The sequence below is a fragment of the Poecile atricapillus genome, chromosome 1 (assembly GCF_030490865.1).
Source record: "Poecile atricapillus isolate bPoeAtr1 chromosome 1, bPoeAtr1.hap1, whole genome shotgun sequence".
Classification (NCBI taxonomy): Eukaryota; Metazoa; Chordata; class Aves; order Passeriformes; family Paridae; genus Poecile; species Poecile atricapillus.
In genome coordinates, this window is record NC_081249.1 from 147,325,906 (window position 1) to 147,348,592 (window position 22,687).

The 22,687-nt window shown below is 44.2% G+C and overlaps 1 protein-coding gene across 9 annotated transcripts in view; it reads right to left on the reverse strand.

The window, feature by feature from the left end:
- Positions 1–22,687, reverse strand: part of SMOC1 (SPARC related modular calcium binding 1) — a 171,740-nt gene that overhangs the window by 118,865 nt on the left and 30,188 nt on the right. For 8 of the 9 annotated variants that reach the window (XM_058839493.1, XM_058839474.1, XM_058839483.1 and 5 more), the window contains 2 exons: positions 11,235–11,402; positions 10,383–10,803 (listed from right to left, as the gene is read on the reverse strand). In XM_058839493.1, coding sequence (XP_058695476.1) covers positions 10,383–10,727 — 345 coding nt within the window. In that variant the 5' untranslated portion in view covers positions 10,728–10,803; positions 11,235–11,402. Of the gene's footprint in view, positions 1–9,712; positions 9,955–10,382; positions 10,804–11,234; positions 11,403–22,687 lie in introns of those variants that run through there. The other variant, XM_058839532.1, reaches the window with a different exon arrangement.

Here is a 22,687-nt window from a genome sequence, read left to right on the forward strand (position 1 = left end):
ATACCCTACCACTGGCAAATTATGTCCATTTTGTAAAAGTCTGTGGAAATTGAAACTACTACTCCTTCTACAGTTCAAGCTTAAAATGGGAAAGTAAAGGGATCTAAGAGTAGTTACTGCCACTGAGGGAACACCCTGACTCTATGAAGCAGAACATCCCTGGCTCCACAGAGCACCTAAAAAGATAAAGCCCACAGAAGACAGCTTTGACTTTCAAACCTAGACCTAGGTGTATGATTCCTGCTCATAAAATTACTCTCTGCACCTATGCAATAATAAAGAAAGACAGACAGCCCATAGACACTGCCCATAGATAAAGTCAGGGAAATGCTAGTGTAGCAACCCTGATTAAAAAAACATAGCAAAATTCTTCAGTGTTCACCCCACTTATGGAAAGCATGAGGCATGTCAGGTAGCACAGGCACCAGCCACCACTGAAATACCTTATTCCACCATGAGGTATTACCTATCCAGATAAACAGTGTCACTTGGCCATCGCTTCAGATTTTTGCCTACAAAGCTACAGCACCTCCAGAATAACCTGAGGCCTTCAGGTAGAGCAGCCAGAAGCACCATTCTCTTACAGCCAAATACTAAACCCCCAGACCTCTACACATGTGAAGTGCATTTAAGAAATCCTATCCCATGGCAAGCACTTTCAAAAGTTATGTTAAAGCTCTAGTCAGACAAATTTCAGTATCTAGTTTAATTTCCAGGAATATTTCAGATGCATTGCAGCTAATTGAGGGCAAACACCATCAGCAGAAGCACTGGGAATCCACTTCACTACAGTTTATTACAACAGCAGGAAGATATGGCAGCACTTACACCTAATCCCTTACCTGACAGAACTCCAAAGCCTTGGCTGTAGATACTGGCATTGTTGTTAATTTTAAAAGGTGGATCAAGTTCTATATTTACATATTTTGAGGTTAAGACACAGAAAAGGAAATAAGCCAAGCTAATCTCTAGAAGCGTGGAGCAAAAAAATTATTGCATTAACACCCCTGTTCATTCTATATATACCAGTCTCACAGATTTCTACATTAAAAGTAATTTGCTTCCACTAAGCCTGAGATGCACATACATAAAAACTCACATTTCCCTACAAGTTTGGAGTTGATAATCCTCTAGTGTTCCAGGTGCATACACATTTTTAAAAGCTCGTTTTGCACAAAGCTTGTCTACTTGTGCAACACTTGTCTGCTTACTTTTAAGGGCAAAAGAATAAGCCAAATGCAAAACTCCAGGCAGAAGCCAACAACAGTTACCACCATTCTGTATGGTAACTAGACCCAAATCAGAAGCAGCTTCTTGGCTCAGACAGAAACCCCTTTATCTGGCTAGTATCCGCAAACTCCAACTCATTTAATATCCTCCACTTGGAAATTACACCCAAGAGCTTCTGGCCTTTTAGTTCTTAACTTGCACCTAGTTCCACCTCGTATTTGTTTAAGCCCAAGTGTAGAATGCATATAAATCTGCTTCAAAGAAATGGGAAGGGAAGTGGTTTGATGTACTAGCTGGAGTAAGTTCTTTAATCTTCATTCTACTCAAGGGAGTCGATGCTGCAACAAAAGATTACCATACTACATGTTTCTGACTAGCATGTATATGATACACACAGAAGCAAGATCTAGAGATAGCGTACATCTGGACATTAAAGGATACCCCTACCTCTACCAGGTGTTTTCACCTAAGGATGCTTCCTTATCTATTTGATTCCTGGCTCACTTCCCCTCCATACCATATGTGGTCACGCTACTTCTTGTGCAAGCCACAATAGCCATAGAATCTGAGACACAGCTACCTTTACATTAAGGCTATATTGGATTGCTTTAATTTGTTGGCATGTTAAAGCCTAAAGCATTAGATTTACAACTGAAGGATCATATGATCTTATATTTCTGGTTCTCTACATAACCAAAGAAAAAGTTGTTAATTATTCTGGACTCCATGAAATTATAGAACAAGCACTATTTCATGCACCACCAGCCTACATATAGCAGCTAAGTTAGTGGACTTTGTTCATCAGAAGGCAGAACATGGCTCCACTGTGCAATTCAAGTGGTAATTCTCAGTCATGGAACAGGGAAGAGAACAGGGATGGACAACATTTTCCACATTCCTTCTACTCTGTGACCCAAGCAATGGTAACAGAGGACTGGTGGCCAAGAGAAACTCTGAAACAGAATCTGCCCACTAAGTGTTTGGAACCTCTCCTCTCTATTTGAGGATCAGCACTTCCCTCTGGATATGATTCCAACTATCATTAACTGTACCAGTGGCCAAGAAAAACCTTAGAAAAACAAGTTATTTCATCTGTCCTACTTCCCCATCTTTCTTACCCCTACACTTCCCTTCCACTTACTATGATTCTTTCTATCTTCTATTTTTCTTCTTCTACCTGTTTTTTTCTAGAGGCTCTCCCATGAGAAAGCCCTCGCTTCTATCACCCCCTCAACCCCAGCTTTAATCAACATCTCATTGGCACAGAAAGAGCATGCTTCTTCCACTCTGAATAGGGTAAAATTACATTCTTTCAGTTTGTCACAAGACTAGAGAAAAATTATATTAGGCCAATGCTCTTATAGCAGTGAATCAAATTTAATTTCAGACTGACAAGGGCTGCCATGTAGCCTTACAGTGCCAATCTCAACAAATTCATAGAACAGAATCCCAATAGTCTATGCCTTGCGCAGATGGAATGTTGCAACAAACAGTCTGCTTCCTTCCCCTTAGCCACTTCAAGTCAATGTGTATGGGGCAAGGCAACCCAGTTTACAGAAGCCTGGCACTCAAGCAGAGAGCAGCATGGTCCTCTGTGGCAGTTACTCAGGTACAACAGCCTGCTCACATTTACTTCATCCAGAGGCAACAGAACTCCAACTCCAGCCCAAGAGAGGAGCCTAGGTGCCCATGGCAGAGCAAATTATCTGCCTACACACACCGGTTTCTGTATGACTTCCTCCACCTGCATGAAGAGTCTGCCAGCAGCACTGGTGGGTTGCTTGTCTAGGCTTTGCTGCCAGACTCTACTTGCCAAAACCCTGAGCCAACACTTAATGATGCAGCCTGTTACTATAGTAACTAGTGTTGTTTTCCTATCTCTAGGCACAGACCTTGGGGGGAAGTACTTAAGTTTCCTCTCATTTCACACCTACCACTCGCTTGCCCACTGCATAGCTACGTGCCGCTCCAAATGCAAACTTCTGTCAGTGGGCCCTCAAAAGCAGCTGGCCTAGCCACAAGCCAGTGGGAGGCAAAAATGCACAAACCCAACATGCAGGCATATCCTTCTGAGCAGGCTACAGCTGGGAGACCACCAGCAAAGAGTTTGACAGTCCAGGCAGCTGGAGGCTTACAGGGCCTTCTAGACCACTGCTCTAAGGACAGAGGCACAACGGAAACATCTGACAGCCACAGAGTGGCTCAGGTTCAAAGCGACCACAGTGGGTCATCTGGTCCCACCTCCCTGCTCAAGCAGGGTCATCTTAGAGCACATGGCACAGGATTGCATCCAGATGCTTCTTGAATATGTCCAGTGAGGTAGACAGGACAGCCTTCCACCAAGGGTGTTATTCCAGGCTGCTGGTGATGCCTTGGCATCATCCAGTCGGGCTCAGGCCACTCTTCAGCATCCTGGAAGTGCCACACAGGCTAGAGTGAATCCCTTCATAAACCAAAGCCGGTTTGCTCCATCGTCACCCGTGACACTGTAGGAGCTGCACTTTCAGCATGAAGGCCTTCCACTCAGATAGCACAGTACTTGGAGCAGTTCTTGTAGAAAACCATAACAACTGTATTTCTCACCTCAAGTTTTTAAGAAATACCATAGGTCAACAAACAGGCCCACTATATGAGGCAATGTTTTCCTCACCAAACAAGCAGATGACTCTTTCCTAAAACCCATGAATATTGCTAACATTATCTATGTTGTTACTGCAGCACCCCACAGGAGCCCAAGTTGCATCAGGAACCTATTTTAACAAAGAGAAAAAACATCCAGGATAGGAAGCATGAGGCTGGTTTCAAGGTAAGGTCTTATACTGAGGAAGCTGCTCTCAGGCTGAAGAGCTGCTGATAACCTGCATGAGGCTCTATACAAAGAACTCTTTTGTATGGTGGGTGGTTTTCACTGTCCTGAATAAAACTTTACACCCTAGTGTGACTAGCTATGCTTTCCTGTTGTTGCTCTCTTAAAGCTACAAAGCCTCCTCCCCTCAACACATACACAGAAACAGAAAAGGAAAAAAAAAAACCAAAGAAAAAAAGAGCGCAGAGTTGCATTCCCAGTCAGGATTTTGGTGCCAGGATACTCCTTCCTCATATCTACAAGCAGTAAAGTGATCACACACAGAAGCCTCACATGGTTCACATATAAGCTGCTGAACACAAGTTATAACTGCTCATGTGAGCCAGTCAGAAAAGGCAGCCAGTTACACACTACTTCCATCACATCATGGTAGTTTCTCTGCATAAGCGAACATTTCACAGAGTCCTCACCTTATCCAGAAAGCTCCAGTGTGGAATGGATTCACCTACATAAATGGCAGCCTGTTAGAGGAAGAACTTCACAAACAAGAGCTTCTCACAAATGAGCATAGGAAGCTTAGAGTCCTACCAATGCAATGACAGCACTTAAGCTTGGAAGCTTCATAGCTCAAGTCACAACAGCCGCTACTCTGCTAGAGTGTCACTTGAAGACCAAAGCAGTAAACTACTCCCAACTGCACACCAAGCTCAGCTCAGGGTCTGCTGTGCCACAAAGTCCCTGGATGGTGCATTGGTACCAGAGACATCATGGCAGCTGCCAGGGGACCCTGACATGAAGCCACCACACTGTCACACAGGATGGTTAAGCATGACTGTCAGCAGAGCAGCCTTCAGGGATCAGCTTTAGTTCCACCTGTATTGCTTCCATGTTTAGCTTCTAATGTTCGCATAAAGCTTATTGTGTAATGCTTAACTGCACTGTCAGATGTGCCAGCACCAGAAGAACTGGGATTCACCAGCCAAGTAAGAGACAAATGGGGTTTTGTTTGTTTGGGGTTTTTTTGACATAGTAATGTCGCAATTAGTTTGAGATGGCAGGATAAGAACATCTAAGATATTTAAATAGCAGTATTAATATTTCAGAGCTACTACACTACTGAAATGAGTTTACAGTCATTTTACCAATTGCTTCAGGCCATCTGGAAATGAAAGAAGCCAAGAGAGCATCTGTTCTGCACTGTGAAGACTACCTTAGCACACAAGAGCTAGAAACAAGAAAAATAGTCCAAGAGGTTATCATTGTAGGTGTTCCACCAGCTACAGAGCTTGCTGCCACCACCAGCAAAAAATACATGAGCAGTTTCTTTTTCTGTACCTAATCTTTTGCTGGCCAGAAATCTTTCATTAACAGCACAGCTCATTAACTTGAGTGGAAATATTCTTGTAGCCAACTCTGAAGCTCAGGCAGTTAAAACACCAACTCTAAGTCTACACAGAGCAAGTAAAATCCTACAACATTTTTCTGTTTAGAACAGGGCCTGCTGTTCCAATAGGAACATAATGTTTTAATACTTCTCTACACAAGAATTAATCCTGTTCTTCAACAGAGTTGCATACTGTTTAAAAAACACAAGTCAGAGCAGTTTCTTTAGTACACATAAGCAAATTCAGCTAACATTAAAGGTCCAAATAAGAGCAAGGAGAAGGAGAAATAAGCAATATAGTTCCATATATAATTAGAGTTTCCGCTCGGGTAAAAAACATCCCTCACCCAACTAAAACAGGCTGTCTGTTTGCCTTGGAGTAACAAATCTGTCCTATCTCTTTTCTAAAGACCTGCCTTTGGGGACTTATTTCTTCATTAAATTAATCTCTCCAATGGCAAAGAAATCTAAAAGCATTAAAGTGCTTCAGTGGCTAGTTACTAGTGTAGACCTTTGCAATGCAGAGTGGTGATTAAGCTCAAACAAGAAACAAAATTCAGTCACTGAAAACTTATCCTAATGCTCATTCTTCTGTTCTAGACCTCCTGTGTATGAAGCCCTCTGCCCTATATTCCCATTACATGTGCTTTTGTAATTTCTTCCCACCATAAAGAACACAGACTCCCTAATTTTGGTAAGCATAAAGACACCTGCTTTGTGGAACCTTTCCTGTGGGGCTGCAGTGAATACAGAGCAGAACACACTCCTTGAGCCACTCTTGCATAAGCTGCAATGCTGATTCCTCCTCCCAGAGGGGACAACAAAGCTTCAGGAGCTTTTTCAGCACTTTTTACCAAGATTCTTATTTGGTGTTCTAGCTAGTAGCCAACTGCAGCAGGAAATTCCCAATGCTCTGTGGCACTCCAATTTATGCACTGGAATCTGTTGGTAGCCTCAAAATTTTCCTATTTACTACCTTCCTTTGCAACAGCACTTAACTGTAAGGTACTCCCCCATCTCCAACCAGCATTATCTTTCAAGGAAGGATATGACACTTTTCCATGCATGAAACCAGGAAGAACTTTATAGTGTCTACCCTGTCCTCCCCTCCTATCATCTTTTAGTCCTCTGAAGTCAGAGGAAGTGCAGGTCCTCAGTCTTCCATAAATCCAAGCCCATTTGTAGGACAGCTTTTGACTGCTACAGTCACAGTGTGTGCCTTCTGCAAGCATCCATCATTTCTCTGTGCTAGTACTTGTCATGATTGTCACCAACAGCTCTCTGCCATACATGAAGTTCATAATGGTCAGGAGTTATACCCAGAAAGCAGAGGGCCAGCAGAGATCTCTCCCTGAACTAGAAAAAACATAGGTCACACTTAATTGTCCAGAGGAAAACAAAGCTTAGTGGCACGAGCTATTTCATCTGCTATGAAAGAACACTGCTTAAATGCACCACACAGTAGGAGATGCAAGAGCCAGCCTGGTCAAGCCTCCCATCTATCACTTTGGGTTCAAGGAGGGGAGAAAGAGCAAGACCTGGCTTGCCACACACCCCAGATCTCATGCCAGCAGAGAGAAAGAGGCACACAGGAAGATAATACAAGTAGAAAATAAAGCCCAATTATCTTTTCCCAAAAGGTAGCATCCTTCCAAGAGACATTTTTCAAGTATAGTCCCACAATACTCTTTTGAGCTACAAAAGTAGATGTGACCAGGTGATTGTGTAACACACAGAAGGTTTACTAGAGTCTGTCAAATGAAGAAACAAGTCACACATCAGCCTTGGGCTTCCAAGTTATTTCTTGAACAAGATGTTAGACTTCCAATGGGGCTTCACTTGGGACAGTTGTTATTAACTCTCATTGGGCAACAGCATATATGCAAGAGCCAGATGTTTCCTACAAGTCACTGACACCAAGCCTAAGGAATTCACATCACTGCTCATAGTTTCACTATAACAAGAAACAGCAAGCTTCATACATCTTTTGAGAGCCAGAAGTTCCCCAACAGACCTGTAGGTACTAGCTGCACTTTTAATTTACCTTGGAATTCAAGTAATTATCTTGAACTCACTTAATCTGGAAGTTTCATCCCTTATTGGCACAAGGGATATAGATACACCTATTTCTCTTCAATACCTTTATTTTTATAACATTTTCTGCAAACAGTAACAAGCCATTCTCTTCTGATTATGTATTTAGTAACAGTATTGGCTGCCTATCTTGGAACACTATAGTAGCAAGAGAAATGCAAAGAGGAAGATCTAGAGCTTGAGTCAAGTATTATTGCTGGTCATTTGAATTCACTGAGTACGAATAAAAACGGTTGTTCATCTTTAAAAGAATTCCAGCTTGAAAATACTGTCGTTCCAGCGCTTATCATAAAGAAGAGAGTGCAAAAGAGCAGGTATCATACTTGAACACCTACAAGATCAGATCCCCAGAACTGCAACACTGACATTTGGCCAGGGAGACTTCCTGACAGGAATACACCCCTGATCACAAGTCCACATGAGAAATACACAGTGGTGTAACCTGGTACTCATCATTTAAGAAATTAATAATAAAGTATTTTTGTTTTTATTGGAATCTAAAGAAGGCCACATTTACACGAATGACAACTTTATGGCAATGTCTAATTACTGCAAGAGATGAAGCTCAGGGGTTTATATCAATCAAGCTGGTTGCAACCAAGCAAACCAAACAAACACCTCACCTTCATATTCGAGGGGCAAAAAGACAGATTTCATGAGTAAGACATCCTACAAATATACGGCTTTCCATTTAAGAGCTCATAAGTTAAAATACTAAGATAAAACTTTAAGGCACATCTTCCAACAGAACTACAGATATTAGTCCTCACAGCTGATATTCCTCCCAGTCATGAAGGAAGAAATAGCAAAGTCAGTTTACTTACTTCGAGCAAAAAGTAAACCAGTAATGCTGTGTATTTGGTTTTCCACTCTCCTGAAGCAATTCCCACTCCAAGACAACACAGGGAGCAATTAAACTGCCTTGTAAAGCACATTATAAAAAAAGGTATATATGAAAACTGTTTAGAATACAGGCTCATTGTACAATCAAGCACGACCATTAGGATTTTTTTTATTTTGTTGTTTCAATTGTGCTTCATTAAATCAGTTCGATGCTGGTGCTGACGAAGACCCTAGTCATCCAACCAGACTCTTTACTTATCACTTTTAAGGTTCCTCTCTATTTGGAATAACTCTGATTTTGAGGTTTATGCTTGGTATCAGGTAATAAAGATGTATGTATAAGCCCCCCTGTGTTTCCCAATCTTTTAAAGCAGGTCTCAGTAATTTATGGCACACACCAGTTCTGACTTAGAACTAGTGAGATCAGAACTAAGAGTTGCTGTTACACATCTGGCCATAAAAGAGGCTGCACAGCACAGCTGAACACAACATCAGTGCAGCCAGTAGTATGCTTTCCATAGCTCTGAGAAGCACTTAATAGCCATCGTGTTCAAACAACACTTCCATCAGAAAAACAAGAACGCTTCACTCAAGTCCCTTGTTGTGATACTTTGGCCAAGTAGGGATTTCAAAAACTCCTGGTCTTGCCTAACTACGGTCTAAGTTAATTAGGTACTGCACTTCTAGCATTTTAGACAGCTGGGTGAAGAATACACATGGCCAATGCATCCAACATGCCTGCAGAGAGGTACGTTTTTTCCACTTACCCAGAGGTGCGCTTTCATCGCAGCATTGGCTGAAGAACAGCTACTGTTTTGCAGCTTAGTAACTGAAAACTCTCACGCTACTCCGTAGCGGTGCTGCAGTGGTAACACTCACTCACTGGGAGAGCCATATTTAGAAAAATATTGGGTTCTCCCCCAGAGCAATGTAATAGTTTGGTAAGTGAAATGAACAGCCCCAGTAAGAGTCAAACATTGTCAGATTAAAGAAAAACAGAGCTAGACTCCTATAGGGAGAAGCCTGGGCTGAAGGCATCTAGCTTTATTGCAAGGATTCATTTAATCCCTGCTCGGGAACATAAAAAAAAAGAAAAGTCCTAAAGCTATGTGCTGGGAACAGGGGCTACATTAAATGCAAGTCGAGCAATATAAAAACACAGCCTGCCAACCTCCCCCCTCCCGTGTTTTTCTGCAATAAATACCAACAAGTTAATACCGGTGTATGAACTTCTCGCATGCAGCCGACACCCGGCTTTTAATAAGCGAGCGGGGGAGGCCCTTCCGCGGCTCTGCGCCCGTGGGGACCGGGGCCGGGGCTCCACCTGCGCCGCGCCGGGCCGGCGGCTCACTTACCCGGGGCCCCGTGGCTCGGTGGCTGCGACCCGCCGGCAGATGCACCAGCAGCAGCGCCAGCAGGAACGGGCGAGCCCCCGCGCTGCGCCAGGCCCGCGGCATCATCGTCCCTCGGGGCGGCGCGGCTCTGCGGCCACCGGAGGCGGCTCTCCCGGGCGGTGCGGCGGTGCCGGTGCGCCGGCAGCAGGTTCTCCGCCTCGGCCATGGGGATGCCCGTTATAAAGCCGCGGCGGGGCGGGGCCGGCCGGCACTGACCGCGCCGTGCGCCTATCGCCGTGAGGCCACCGCGGGCCGCGCCAATGGCGGGGCCGCGCCGCCTCTCGCCCGGCCCCCGCCACCGGGCGGGCGGCGCGGCGGAGGGCGTGGGGCGGGCGGCGACCCTGCCCGCGGCGGCACCTGGAGCCCTCGGTGGCACCTGGAGATCCCGGCCGCACCGGGAGCCCTCGGCATCCGGACGGGTGCCGGGCGGCCACGGCGGGGCCGCGGGATGCGGCCGGGCAGCGAGGCCGGCACTCCCCGCGGGGCTGCCGGGCTGCGCCGCCCGCCCCACAGCCAGGCTGGGCACAGCCGGCCCGGCCCCGGGCGAGGCAGTGACAGCTGAGCCGTGCGGCCGGGCCGGCTTAGCGAGCAAGTCAATTGGGCAGAGGAAATCACCGCATGGTCCACAAACCGTGTGCATTTGGTCCTGCGCTCTGGGACCAAGGCTGCTGTAGGAGCAAGCTCGTGTCTCAGGGAGCACAGACCTCGTGTCATCTCCGTGGCGAGGCTCGGGACATGGCTGGCCCACAGCCACAGAGTCTGCCTCTCCCTGAAGATCTTCCTCTGCATTCCCAGCTGCACAAGGAGCCCTAGAGCCCATTGCTTTGTATTGCCCTGCAAATCCTTCCGGTCTCATGCGGGTATGTTCAGGGTCTTTGGTAATGCATGCCTTGCATCTGGGAAAATATCCCAAGTCCAAGTTCAGTACTTCTTGAGATGACAAGCCTTTAGAGACTGCATGTGGGTCCCAGTTCATCCAAGCAGCAGGCACTCAGTAATGGGAAGTTTAGGTAGAAAGTGAGCATCGTCCTACATCAGGCAAGTTAGTGCAGCTGTGGAGCAGAAGCAGGAGACGAAGGGAAAATTAAGATACACCTCCCAGCAATGCTCTACAGGCATGTGTAAAGAGGGAGCAGTACCATGGCATTGTAATGGCAGCAAGCTGTAGACTGAGCGTTGGAGGCAGCGAATAATGCCAAGGCCTCTACCTGGCAGAGGAACTGAGCAGTGGAGATACCTTGTGAGTTAAACCAGCTTGCATTTACATCATGTCCTTAATTTTCAAACTACTGGCTTGAGTTTGATGGAAGGCAGGGCAGAGGCCTAATACATTGCAGAGTAATATGCATGGGAGGTCATTGCTGTGCATGTAATATTGATAATAACCTTTAGGTAGGACTGTTTTGTGGTGTTTTTATGGAAACACACAAAATATGACATTTTTTCACAAAACGTATTAAGTTTCTTTACTCAGTGACCTTACCTTAAAACCGCACTTGCAAAATTTCCCTGGAGTGTATCCGCTAGGTATGGGGAGGGGCTGCTACACCCACACAAAGAACCTTGTTACAGTAGAAGTCATCTAATTCTGGCATCTTATCAGAGCAAAGCAGAGTGGTTAGGTATAGCGGTTGCTTTAATCTTTCTTTTCCTAAAAAAAAAAAATTAAAAATGCCAATATGTAACATTTTGTCATTAGCCTAGAGAGGATAAGCCGTTTGTTACTCACATGGAGCTCTGCCAGTATTCATTATTTTTGGCTTACAGATTTCTCTGGGACTCCAAACACAGCACCCCATACAAGCCTACCTTAGTCCTAACCCTCACCACTCTGCCAGCCTGGGTTTAAGCTTTGCCAGCTCTTCTCCAGTATGGCCTGTGGTATCCTCTGATTTTCCATTTCAAAGTCTCTCTGATCCGCACCTGAACATATGCCATTCCACATGACACAAGCAGAGAGACCTTGAAGGGAAGAGAAGGGGAAGAGCTGGGAAATCTGAATATGAGTGTCCTTGTGGATATCAGGATCAGCTTGGTTAAGGCTGGGCAAGTTATACTGGTGCACCCCTGAATCTGTGAAAAGACAGGCAGAATCTAGTGCAATTTTGTTGAGGCAGTGATCCCACCGCTGAAGTACCACGTCATCTCATACTTAAGTCTTGATTAAATTCCAAATAAAATCCAGATAACAATATTACACTTGCCTACATTCTCCTCTCCAATTTCATAGGGGGATTTTTGCATCTGACCTATTTTGTGTTTTGCCTTCATGTGTTCTTTATCACTTGTACTTTAAACATGAATGCCTTTCTTTGGTGTATTTTTCACACACAAACACAAAGATATCAGGATCTCTCTGCTAGATAAATGTTTGTTACCACCACGAAAAAGTAATTGTCTTCTTAATCCCTAATAGAGAATTCCAGCTACAATGGAAACCTATCCACCAATGCCTATGAGGCTCTGACACCAGCAGCATCTTAACACCAAGTAGAATTTCCAGAAAGGGTCAGAAACTCCCGGTAACAGAAACCTTTGACGCCTTCGTGGTCAAAACTGATCATAAACTTGCCACACATATTCCCAGCCATAGCCAGATGTTTCTCTGTAGGGAGAAATATTTCCCTTGTGGATAGTAACTGCCTTAGTGCAGAAGAGACTTCATAGCCTGGCCTGTGTATCACCACTAAATTTTCCTGAGCTGTTCCAAGCCCAAAAATCTCAGCAAGTTACCATTCAGGAGGCTGGAGGAACATCCAAGCTCTGTTTAAAGACACCTTTAAGAGAGAAAATACGTGGGTCTTTTCCAGTGGTCACTTTCACCATTGAAAATGTGTGCCTAACTCTTTGGTACACTGGGTCCAGTACTCTAGTTGGTATAGGTGCACTTTACTGGTGTGTCATCATCAATGAGAAATCTAGGTAAATAGAATAAACTATAGAAACAAAAAGCTTTGGGCCAGTTAATTGTCTGTTGTTTCTCTCAGGTTGCTGGCAAGTAGGAGGTGCCTGCACTGGGCATCAGTGGCATTGCAGAGAAGTTGATGAGCCAAGAGAAGGCTATTGACCAAACATAAGAGGAATTGGGCACCTAATCTTCTCACTTGAATTCTTCTGAAAAACCCTGCCATCACTCAGAGTGCCAAATAATACTGTTGGCAGAGTGCCACTTCAATCAGTGATGTCTCGCTAGCAAAGAACTTGCCCAGAGTCTGTAAGTGAAAACCACAAAGAGAGAGGGACACAGAACAGGACTCTTGAAGAACAAGAGAATTGTTCTTCATGTACAGGCATTTGTATACCAGGCCCAACACATGGATCCTTCAGAGGAAGACATAAGCTCAGCCATAATGAATTCAACTATGCAATGCTGGTTTAGGTTGCGCTGAAACTGGTACCGTTGGGGCTTGTTGTGTACATGAGATACAGCCTACGACTTGCATCTCTGAAGACCTACCCCAACCTGAGTCCTATGTTGATGATTAATATCTTGTTGCTATGGTGCTTGCATATCATGGGCATCACCGCAAACTCATGGCACAGGACATGTATGTATATTGGTGGTCTTGACAATTGTTCAGGGAGAACTGTTTGATTGCTTTGATTATTTGCCTCTGCTTCTACTTGTCCTCAAACAAGTTTCAGAAGATCACTGTCCTCTTTTAAACAGTATTGGCACTCAGAACCATCATGGGATTTATCTGCCAGAGCTTCCATCAGGGCACAAATCCCCTCTCGTACATGTTTAGTAGAAATGATTGTTCAACTTTCAATAGAGAATAATCTGCTGCCTCCAAATATGATGTAATTGCTTTTAGGGACTAATTTACTGTTAGAGGTTCTTTTTTAAGTCAGTAGATGCTATAATCACTCCTGCAAGAGGTTTAGATGCCACTTGTCACTATTTTAAAAAGAGATAAAGAAGAACATAGGAAATTTGCTGTAAGATTTCTTTTTGTGGGTTGCAACAATGCTGAATTTAGAACTTTTTTTGTTGGTTGGTTTTTTTTGGGTTTTTTTTTTTTTTTTGTATCTTTGTGCTCCTTGAATAATTTGGACCATTTTAATCAGAGAATTGTCCATTGCTGCCAGGTCTTAATTGCTGAGAACCTGCAGCAGCAGAATAACCTTTCCTACTATGCTGACAACTGCAAATCTCCATGTAGAGGCAAGTTTGGAGCAGAGTAAAGACTGAAAAGCCACAGCTGAGCACATTCATGACCCTATGAAGTTAAGAATAGCAACCACAGGAAGAGAGAGTCTGTTCAGTCACCCTAAAATGAGGTGGAATACAATTTCCCCAGCTTTCCAGACATAGGTAGAGTTAGGGGAGTGTGGGGAGGAGCAAGTTTGACTCATTGATTATGAGGGTGGAAATCAGACATCATCGGGTTCAAAAATATTCAGATCACAGCATACAGGAATTTTACAGTGTCATCCCACTGTCAACACAGCTTTTTACTACCTCTTGCACTTTACTGCATTCCTTTATTTTTTGTTTTCATAATAATACTGCTGTATGGCAAACAGCCTCTTCCTGTGATGGAATAACAGTCAGTTGCTACTAAGTGTGAAGTATTCACACTTGTTAAGAAGCAGAGACACTTTGCTTTGGGGTTTCAACATGTTTTGGAGTGTATTTGCTGGATTACGTCAAAAAAAGAGAGTCTCAGCTTTTTATGGAAGCTAATCATATGTATGTATATATATATACATATATACATCCTTGAATGAAACAGAAACTCTGTTAGTAAAAAATAAGTGTCCTATTGGGCTTTTCATCCTGGAAGCTTTGCAGAATATTTACTTGAACAAAAACTTTTGTCAAAAACATTACAGGATTTCAAGCCTTTTCCCATTAAATCCATTTAGAGCCTGCCATTTCATTCCTTATATTTCATATAGAAATTCTGTTCAGACCTTTTTCTCTATTAAGTATATTAAATTGTGTTGGTCCTGGCTGCACTACTTTGGTTTCCCAAAGCATTGCTACTAGTCCTGATTTGTTCCCACCACTGCCAGACCCTCACCTCTCACTAGTGCCCATCCACTTGATTCTAATACCCAGTCATACCTTCATGCACATATATTATTCCATCATGGGAAGAAGCTGTTGGCCATTCACCAGTATTATTATGAAAACAGAAAAAAATGAAACAAAAAAGAAAGGAATGCAGTAAAGTTCAAGATAAGTAAGGAGGCAGTAATGCTCATTTGATCTACAGTATGTTTTTTAATGGTACTTCAGCACATACCTATTTTTAAGGGTGGAACTACTACAATGACATAGCTGATATTTGTCTGTAATCTGCCAGCTCTTTGAAAACAAAAATATTCTTATTTTTTGGCCTTTTTACTCTTACTTATATTTTGCAAATTATAGGGTAAAATGCTAAAAATCAATATGAGGCCCACTGCAGTGGTGGTGAATGATGGATATATATGTGGCACTGGAAAATTTAATGACTCTTCCAAATATCTATCTAATAGATTTCTAATGTTAATTGTGCACTCCTTTGAATTCTGTAAAGCAAATATAACATCACTCCAGGCTCTAAACAGAATGCCAATCGACCATATCTTTAACCTTTAGAACCTTTAAAAGTACTTAGGGACTTGCCAATTTTTTTTTATTTTGTCAGCTATGAGTTTGAAGTTGGGTTGGACTCCATATGGACTCCAGAAAAGTGGAGATCTGTTCCAACCTCATTTATCAATCTTATCAAGGCAAGGATTCTTTCTGCTCATCCTGTCTACCTGGGTGGGATAGATGGAAAGTGGGTGGGGAAAAAACTACCTCTGTACTGAAATGTTGAGGACTTGGTACTCAGAATGTGAAGGAGAGCAACTGGTGAATCCCCCCTACATGAGAACTCTCTGGCCACGCAGAGTGGGCTCACCATCAAAAGTGCAAAAGAAGAGTGTGTGTGGGAATCAGGCCAGGGCTCATGGAAGGCATGACTTCCCCTCCATGTGATCCTCCACCAGCACAAACAACAACAAGAAGGAGAAGGAGGCAACGGAGGACCAGGCCCTGTGAGCTCAACAAGTTATGATATTGGGACTATATTTTGTCGCTTGGGTACATTTACCTTGCCTCACAGAAACAGTCAGATGAATGCGATAAAATATTTTGTCTCACGGGTTGACACCTGCCTCATCTGCCTCTCTCCATTAGCAATCCATGTCTTCAGGAAACTCAGAATCAGATTTGTATTCTAAATGGCATGAAACAGCGCAGAAATATACTCCAGCAAAGCAACCCTGACATCAAAATAGACACATTTTGTCTTCTTAGTTGTGGAGGCAAAATGGTGACAAAACAGGAGAATACATTCTCAGATGCCTTGATCTCGCAATTTTTTATCAGGGCCAAGAGTAACACTCGTTATCAGACGGGCGAAGTTTGTTTTTTCTTCCCTACCAGTTTCTTAGCACTGATTTAAGTTTCACACTGACACCAGCGAAACGGCGCTTAAATCACAGCCCTGAGAACCAGCTACACGTATCCAAAGCTGAGCAGAGTTCAAACCTCAGCCCTGTGCTGATACAGAGTCTTTTCTGTTTTAAATTGCCCACCCACTCACTATTCCCAGCTGCCGAGCCACATAACGTTCAAAGACCACACACAAGGTGCAAGAGCAATAGGGGCCTGTTGAAAATTAAAGTGCAACAGCTTAGTCAAGAGGATACACTCCAGCCTTGCTGCCTAGAAAATGGGGGCAAGGAATGAGACAGAAGGGCAGACAGGACCGTGGGAGATCATACAGAAAGCGATGGGAATCTACACTGGAGTGTATTCTGCAGAAATCCCCTACCCTCAGCTCAAGAGATAAGAGTGACACACAGAGCTTCCTATATGAAGAAGGGCAAGAATCAGCTCATAAAAAGAGCTGCTGCTTTCCAGAAGCTAGATGAGATACTAGGGTCCCAGGGTTTGTTCTCAGCTTGGCTGAAAGCACCTAGAGCTGGTCAAAAACCTTCTCTGTGCCTAATTTCCCCTTCTTGGGCAAGTGTAAAGAAGTATAAGACATGTTTTGCTATGTCCCATTGCCCCGAACAGACAACAAAACTGTCAAAAAGCTCTGGTTTCTTCTCTCCAGTGCTGCTGATGAAGGGACCTTGCTCTGAAATGCACTCATTTGAATGCCATATAGTAATGTCACCTATTTCTCTTCATCCCACTGTAAGAGCACATTGCTGTTGAAAACTATAGCGTTGCATTACCACTCAGTGGTGGCACAAAGGCAGAAGTGGGTCAGCACCATCACACATCACAGTGCAACACACCCATATTTAGGAAAGAGTGTGGTCTTCCTGCAGGCTCTGGGCTAGTACTCACAGGGTCTGAGGCAAACTGGTGAAAATAGGCTGTATCCTGAACCTATATGCTGATAGGGCCAAGTTTGCAAAGAGTGTTGCACAAGAAGAGACTGCTCACCTCAAAATGTTTTAAAAACATTCTTAGGTTTTGTCCTGTTGCTTCTATACATAAAGAATGTGTCTTTATACATCAAGATTTTGTGCTTCGTCACTAACCATGGCTGAATACTTAAAGGCTGAGTCAAGCTGTACTCAAAGTATGGGCTATTTTATCCATCACTAAATGAAACGGCTTCACTGCTGAGACAAGGCAATGTTATAACAGCACACAGCACAGCCCAGCAGTCAGAACAAGAAACAGCGAAGGTGGTTTCTAACAGAAAGTGCTCAGCATGTTTGAAGAGGCAGACTGCCAGCGCTCTATGGTGTCATCCTACTCCCTGCTACTCAGCTGGGACAGCTGCTAAGAGAAGAAAGGAGGAAAGATGAAACACAACATGCCGTGAACTTTCTCAGTGCATCTCTGATTACTACCAGCAAAAGAAAGCTACTCAAGAAGGCACTGGAAGGAAAGACTCAGTGAAGTACCCCATACCAAGTACTCTGAGATGGTGGTTTGAGCCCAGAACCACATAGGGCAGCTTGCATGTGTTCCTGTAATGATCTAAAATAGAAGCACCAATACAAAAATGCTTGCAGCATTGTCAGGCTCTAACATGTGATCCCAGATTTGGGCTTCAGAAACATGCACAACAATAAGCAGAACAAAAGATACGAAGACTGGAATTTCGGTAGTTAACTCTATTGCTCTATTAATTTCACTACCTTCCTAAAAAACTGGGAAATGTAAAATAAAATATAGGTATAAATGTACACCATTTTGATCTTTCTATTCCTGTCAGAAACTCAGTGCAGAATAAAACGTTCCAGCACACAATTGCTTGCATCCAGCTTTTTGAAATATCCCACTGTGATACATATCAACCTTTTCCTTTTGATTGATAGACTTTGCTAGGGAAACACAGCAGAACAGATGTGTGTGCATGGGTGCCATCAAATTAATTTTAACGCTCTTTTTTTCCTGCTCCCCCCTCCCACCCACAGGCTTATAAAGTTATTCTGAAAGACATGAGAACTCTAAATAATGGGGGGAGGAAGAGTGGGGATTAAAGCACATCTGAAGAAAGTAGTATAAAATTGCACTGAAAGCAAAAAATCCTCCCACCGTAACCTACCCTTGTCCACCCCTGTGTCAACAAATATGCAACCAATTAATGTAATTGCAGAGTTATTTATGGCGCACAGGAAAGTGTAGTCAGGGACCCTGAGAAACAAGGTTGTAGGGGTAGGAACGCCTGGGTTTCCCCCTCGCCCCCTCCTTTGCAGATGTTTAAGTTGACTTGTGGTGTCCATGTGTCTCATAACCAACAGCCTGTCTACTTTGCAGGTGTTGCTTGCTGTATGGGGGTGGGTAAAGTGGATGAAAGGAGACCTGGAAAAAAGTTGGCGTCTTCTGATTTCAAACTGTGACCAAAAGATATTGGTTGGGTTTAGATATTCCCCCGCCTACTCCCACCAACTTCGCAGCCTACAAAAGCCCCATACTTAATCCCTTCAGATGACCCTTCTGACAGCAGCAACAACATTTGAACAACAGGGGGAAAAAAAATTTCTTAGCTCCATGATTTGATTGTTCAGGGTGACAGTTTTGTTGCTGTTCACTGCCCTGCACAAGAGAGGTTTTAATTAGAGCTATTGAGTGGTTTGAATTGGCACAATTAGGGTCAGCATTAATGATTGCTGCATGTGTTCTTTTGAACAGTAAGGGCTTTTTTTTTGCCCATGGACAGGAGGGGGTAGCAGCTAATGAACTAGGAGAGTGCAAATTATCTCTGCAAAGCTGGGGCAAGTGTAATACACACTGGGGATAAAGTGGAGAGCAGGAAGAGAGAACACAGCTTATGGGGCTGATCAAGAAGACTTCCCAGGAGTGTGCTGAGCACCATCAGTCTCCAGTGCTTGCCATTTGCCTCCTCAGGTGTTAAGACTACATAAAGCACTGACAAAGATGCGTTTCTTGCATCACAAGGAACGTCTCAGAGAGGCAAAGTATATGCAGTGTTTTCATACTGAAAAATACAAAAGGAGAAGGGGAAAAGGCTGCAGTCTGCTGAGAGCAGCAGTCTGCTTCAAAACAAGGGTGTGCTCATGCAAATTGGTATTCCCATGAGTAGGCTTGTAGGCTTTATCCACCTCCCATTCACTTCAGCGTGATACTGGATCAGTTCAAAGGAACACAGCCACATAAGAGACAGACATGTACATTTGTGTACAAGCACGCTCCTGTGTGTGTGTAGAAATGCCTCCCAAATACACACACCTGCTTGAACAGCATGGCAGGTGGATGCCAGAGCCCCATGCATATGGCACCTCTGCCAAAGGCTGCTCCTTAGAAAACAAGAGACCTCACAGAATGTGCCACTTGACTTAAAGAATAAACCTCTTGGGGGGGAATACCTGTGGCCTCCTCAGAACTTGTAGATCTCCTGAAATGAGTTCATTACAGAGCCTCTTCCTGATCCACACTGTCTGTGAAGCTCTTCAGAAGTGTTCCCAAGTTGCAGGAGGAATACACTCCCATGTCATTCCAGCATAGCCAAAGAGACTTCTCTTCCACAAAACTACTTGTTAGGGAAGTGGCACATAGGTGATAGTGACAATACTGTGACATGTGGGTGCAGGGACTCACGGGCAGCACAGGACCTGCCCCACTCTCCCGAGGAACCTCCATTGCTTCTGTACTCTGCATGTCCTCCACAAAGCATGTGCTTTTTTAACCTCAGGCCCACAACAAAGCTTTCAGAGTATTTCCTTTTACTAAAATAAGATTTTGGTCAGGCATTATATTAGAACCCAGGTCTCACTTCACCTTCAAGGTACGGAAAGAGTTTGTTCATGTGCCAGCTATCCAGTGGTGGAGTTGCCCTCCCCCAGAGGGACAGCCATTCCCCACTTGTGTGTGCTACTCATCCATTTTCACTAATGGTGGGTTGACCCTCTAAAACCTGAATCAGCCTGGAAGTCCCTTCTGGGCTCCAAAAAGCCCAGATAGGACATCACTGCTAGGGGCACCCGTGGGGCTGTCTCAAGTCTGGCATTACTAGCTGAGCCAAATACTGGCACTGATCTCTGGTCTGGCCCTGAATACCTATGCACGCCATCAGGCCTGCTGTAAAATGCCCTTTCTCATTGCCTGCAGTAATAATGTCTCCTGAATGCCACCCAAAGATGGAGATATATTGCCAAGCACCGTGCATCAAAGAAAAGGTTGATTCTTCAGTAAGTTAAGGTTAATTGGTAGAGCAGAAATGTATATGCTGTCAGAGGACTGATCCTCATACATTTTTCAGAAAACATTTTCAGCCAAACTTTCTGCAGCCATCCCAGAGTGTGGCCACCAACACCTAACCACTCAAATTTTTGAGGCCGAACATTGGCACCAGCCAAGGCTGCACAACCCACCAGTTCCTTCATTGGCAAAACAGGTAAAACAGTGTGCATGACTGGAGCAGAGAAGCTGGGTGGAATCCTGGGTGTGCAGTCTTGGCTGGGAACTAGCCAAATACTTCAACTTTTATATATGCAAAGGAAGACAAAGGTGCCCAAAATATGGAGAGAATGAGACTCTTTGGTGTGGTTAAAAAGAGCTTTCTGTGTGTTTCTGTTACAAGAGCTTTTCAGATCTTTCAGTGTCTCACTCTCTCTAAACATTACCTTCTCTTGGAAAAAAAAAAAAATCCAATTTCTCTGGCTTTTTAAAGTAGGTAATATAAATTATGTTACTATTACCTAGGATATACAGTAGCCCAGCGTATTTGGAAAATAATTACAGGCCAAAATCTTGCCATGCAAACAGAGGTCAAACAGATTGTTTGTGCATAAAGAGCTCATATTCTCTAATAGGCTTAATCCAGTAGGAATTTTGTCCACAACATGAAGATTTAAGCAGTGATGTTGCTGCAATCCATTTGAAGCCTATGGATGGATACAAATCTAATGGGCACTCACAGCTAGGATAATTTCACTTAGTTTTCAAGGCAAAAACCTAAGGTAGACCCCTTCCCCTCAGGTGTGGGTTACCTACTCCTTTGTGACCTCACAACAAGTTCTCTACCTTATTTTAAATTTTGTGGTACTCATGTCCAAGACGCATGAGTCTGTCCCATAAAGGATCTTTCCCCAGGTGTGCCGACCTCCAGGGCATAGAGAGCCCATCAGTACCCAGCAGAGGTCTGCAGCTGCCAGCGGGAGCTGGAGGTGAGCAGGTGGATGGCAGGAGGGTGAGAGCAGAGCTGCAGCAGTTGTCTCTCTTGGGAGCAAGCAGCGTGGCTGCAAGTGCTTCAGCTCATCCAGCACCCCTGAATGGAGAACTTCTCCCTGCCCTTGGCTCCTTGGCAGGAGGAACTGGTTCTATTGGGGCTCAGCAGAGGTGCAAAATTGGAATGCTGAGGGAAGGGCAGAGACACAGGCAAACACTTCATGGGTGCTTTTGCCATTGGCTGCTTTCACGCCCTCTCCCCCAAGCCTCTCTCATAAGGACTTCAACTGTTCCCATGGCCAGCAGTTTCGTTTGGGCAGGTATCCAGCATTGCTTAGCAGATCCAAAATGACACCTCACACATTCTTGAAGGTGTGAAAGAAACAACCAAGCTGAATGGTTTCACCACCCTCAGGGTACTAGAGGTGATACCATAGACTTGCCAAGGAACACGAAAGGACATCCACAAACATTTCACGACCACCTTCTTTGAGTCCGCTTTGTTATTAAACAGTCCTGGCTTTTGGCATTAGCTGGAAAGCAGAGCATACAACTGCTCATACAGGACCTCTGCCTCAGTTTTCTTGTCATATATCCTCAAAAAGTACTTGTTTTCAGTAACAAGTTGATTTATGTCATCCAATAAATATATTAATAATCTTTGTATGGATCATTTACAAGCAAATAATAACTCCACAGGCAGGAGGATAGGGCTTACCCCATAGGCACCAAGCAGCCAGCTGGGCCTTGGCCTGAGGCTGAGCTACCTGGAAAGAGTCTGGAAGCTAACGGGCAAGAAAGTGGATGTGACGTGGAAAGCTGAATGTGAGAGGGAATATTGTGAGAAGCTGGCGAAAGGTACAGGTGGTGCTGTGAGGGCTGGCTGGGTCCCTCATGTGGTTACAGGGAACGTGTGTGAGCAGCAGCCGAACCGCAAGACAGCTGGAGTGGAGCACTGGGGACATTCTGGGAAATGGGACCTTGCCAGGCCAGCATGCCTGGTAACCATATCTGTACTAACACACAAGCCTGAGATAACCTGGCTAGCAGTATCAGAAACTCAGAAACGGATATATGACAAAACCAGGATTACGAGGGAAAACTAGTTAGGTGCAGGAGGTCATCTCTCTCGATTGAGGAACGGAATGGAGGTGCAGGGATGGTAAAGAAAGAGACAAAGGAACATGGGAATGGATAATAAGATACACAATTCATGTGTCTGGGAGCATTTGGCAAGCAGCCCTATGCTTGACCACTGCAGCTGGAGCCAGCAATGAACCAAAACCTGTGTTTCT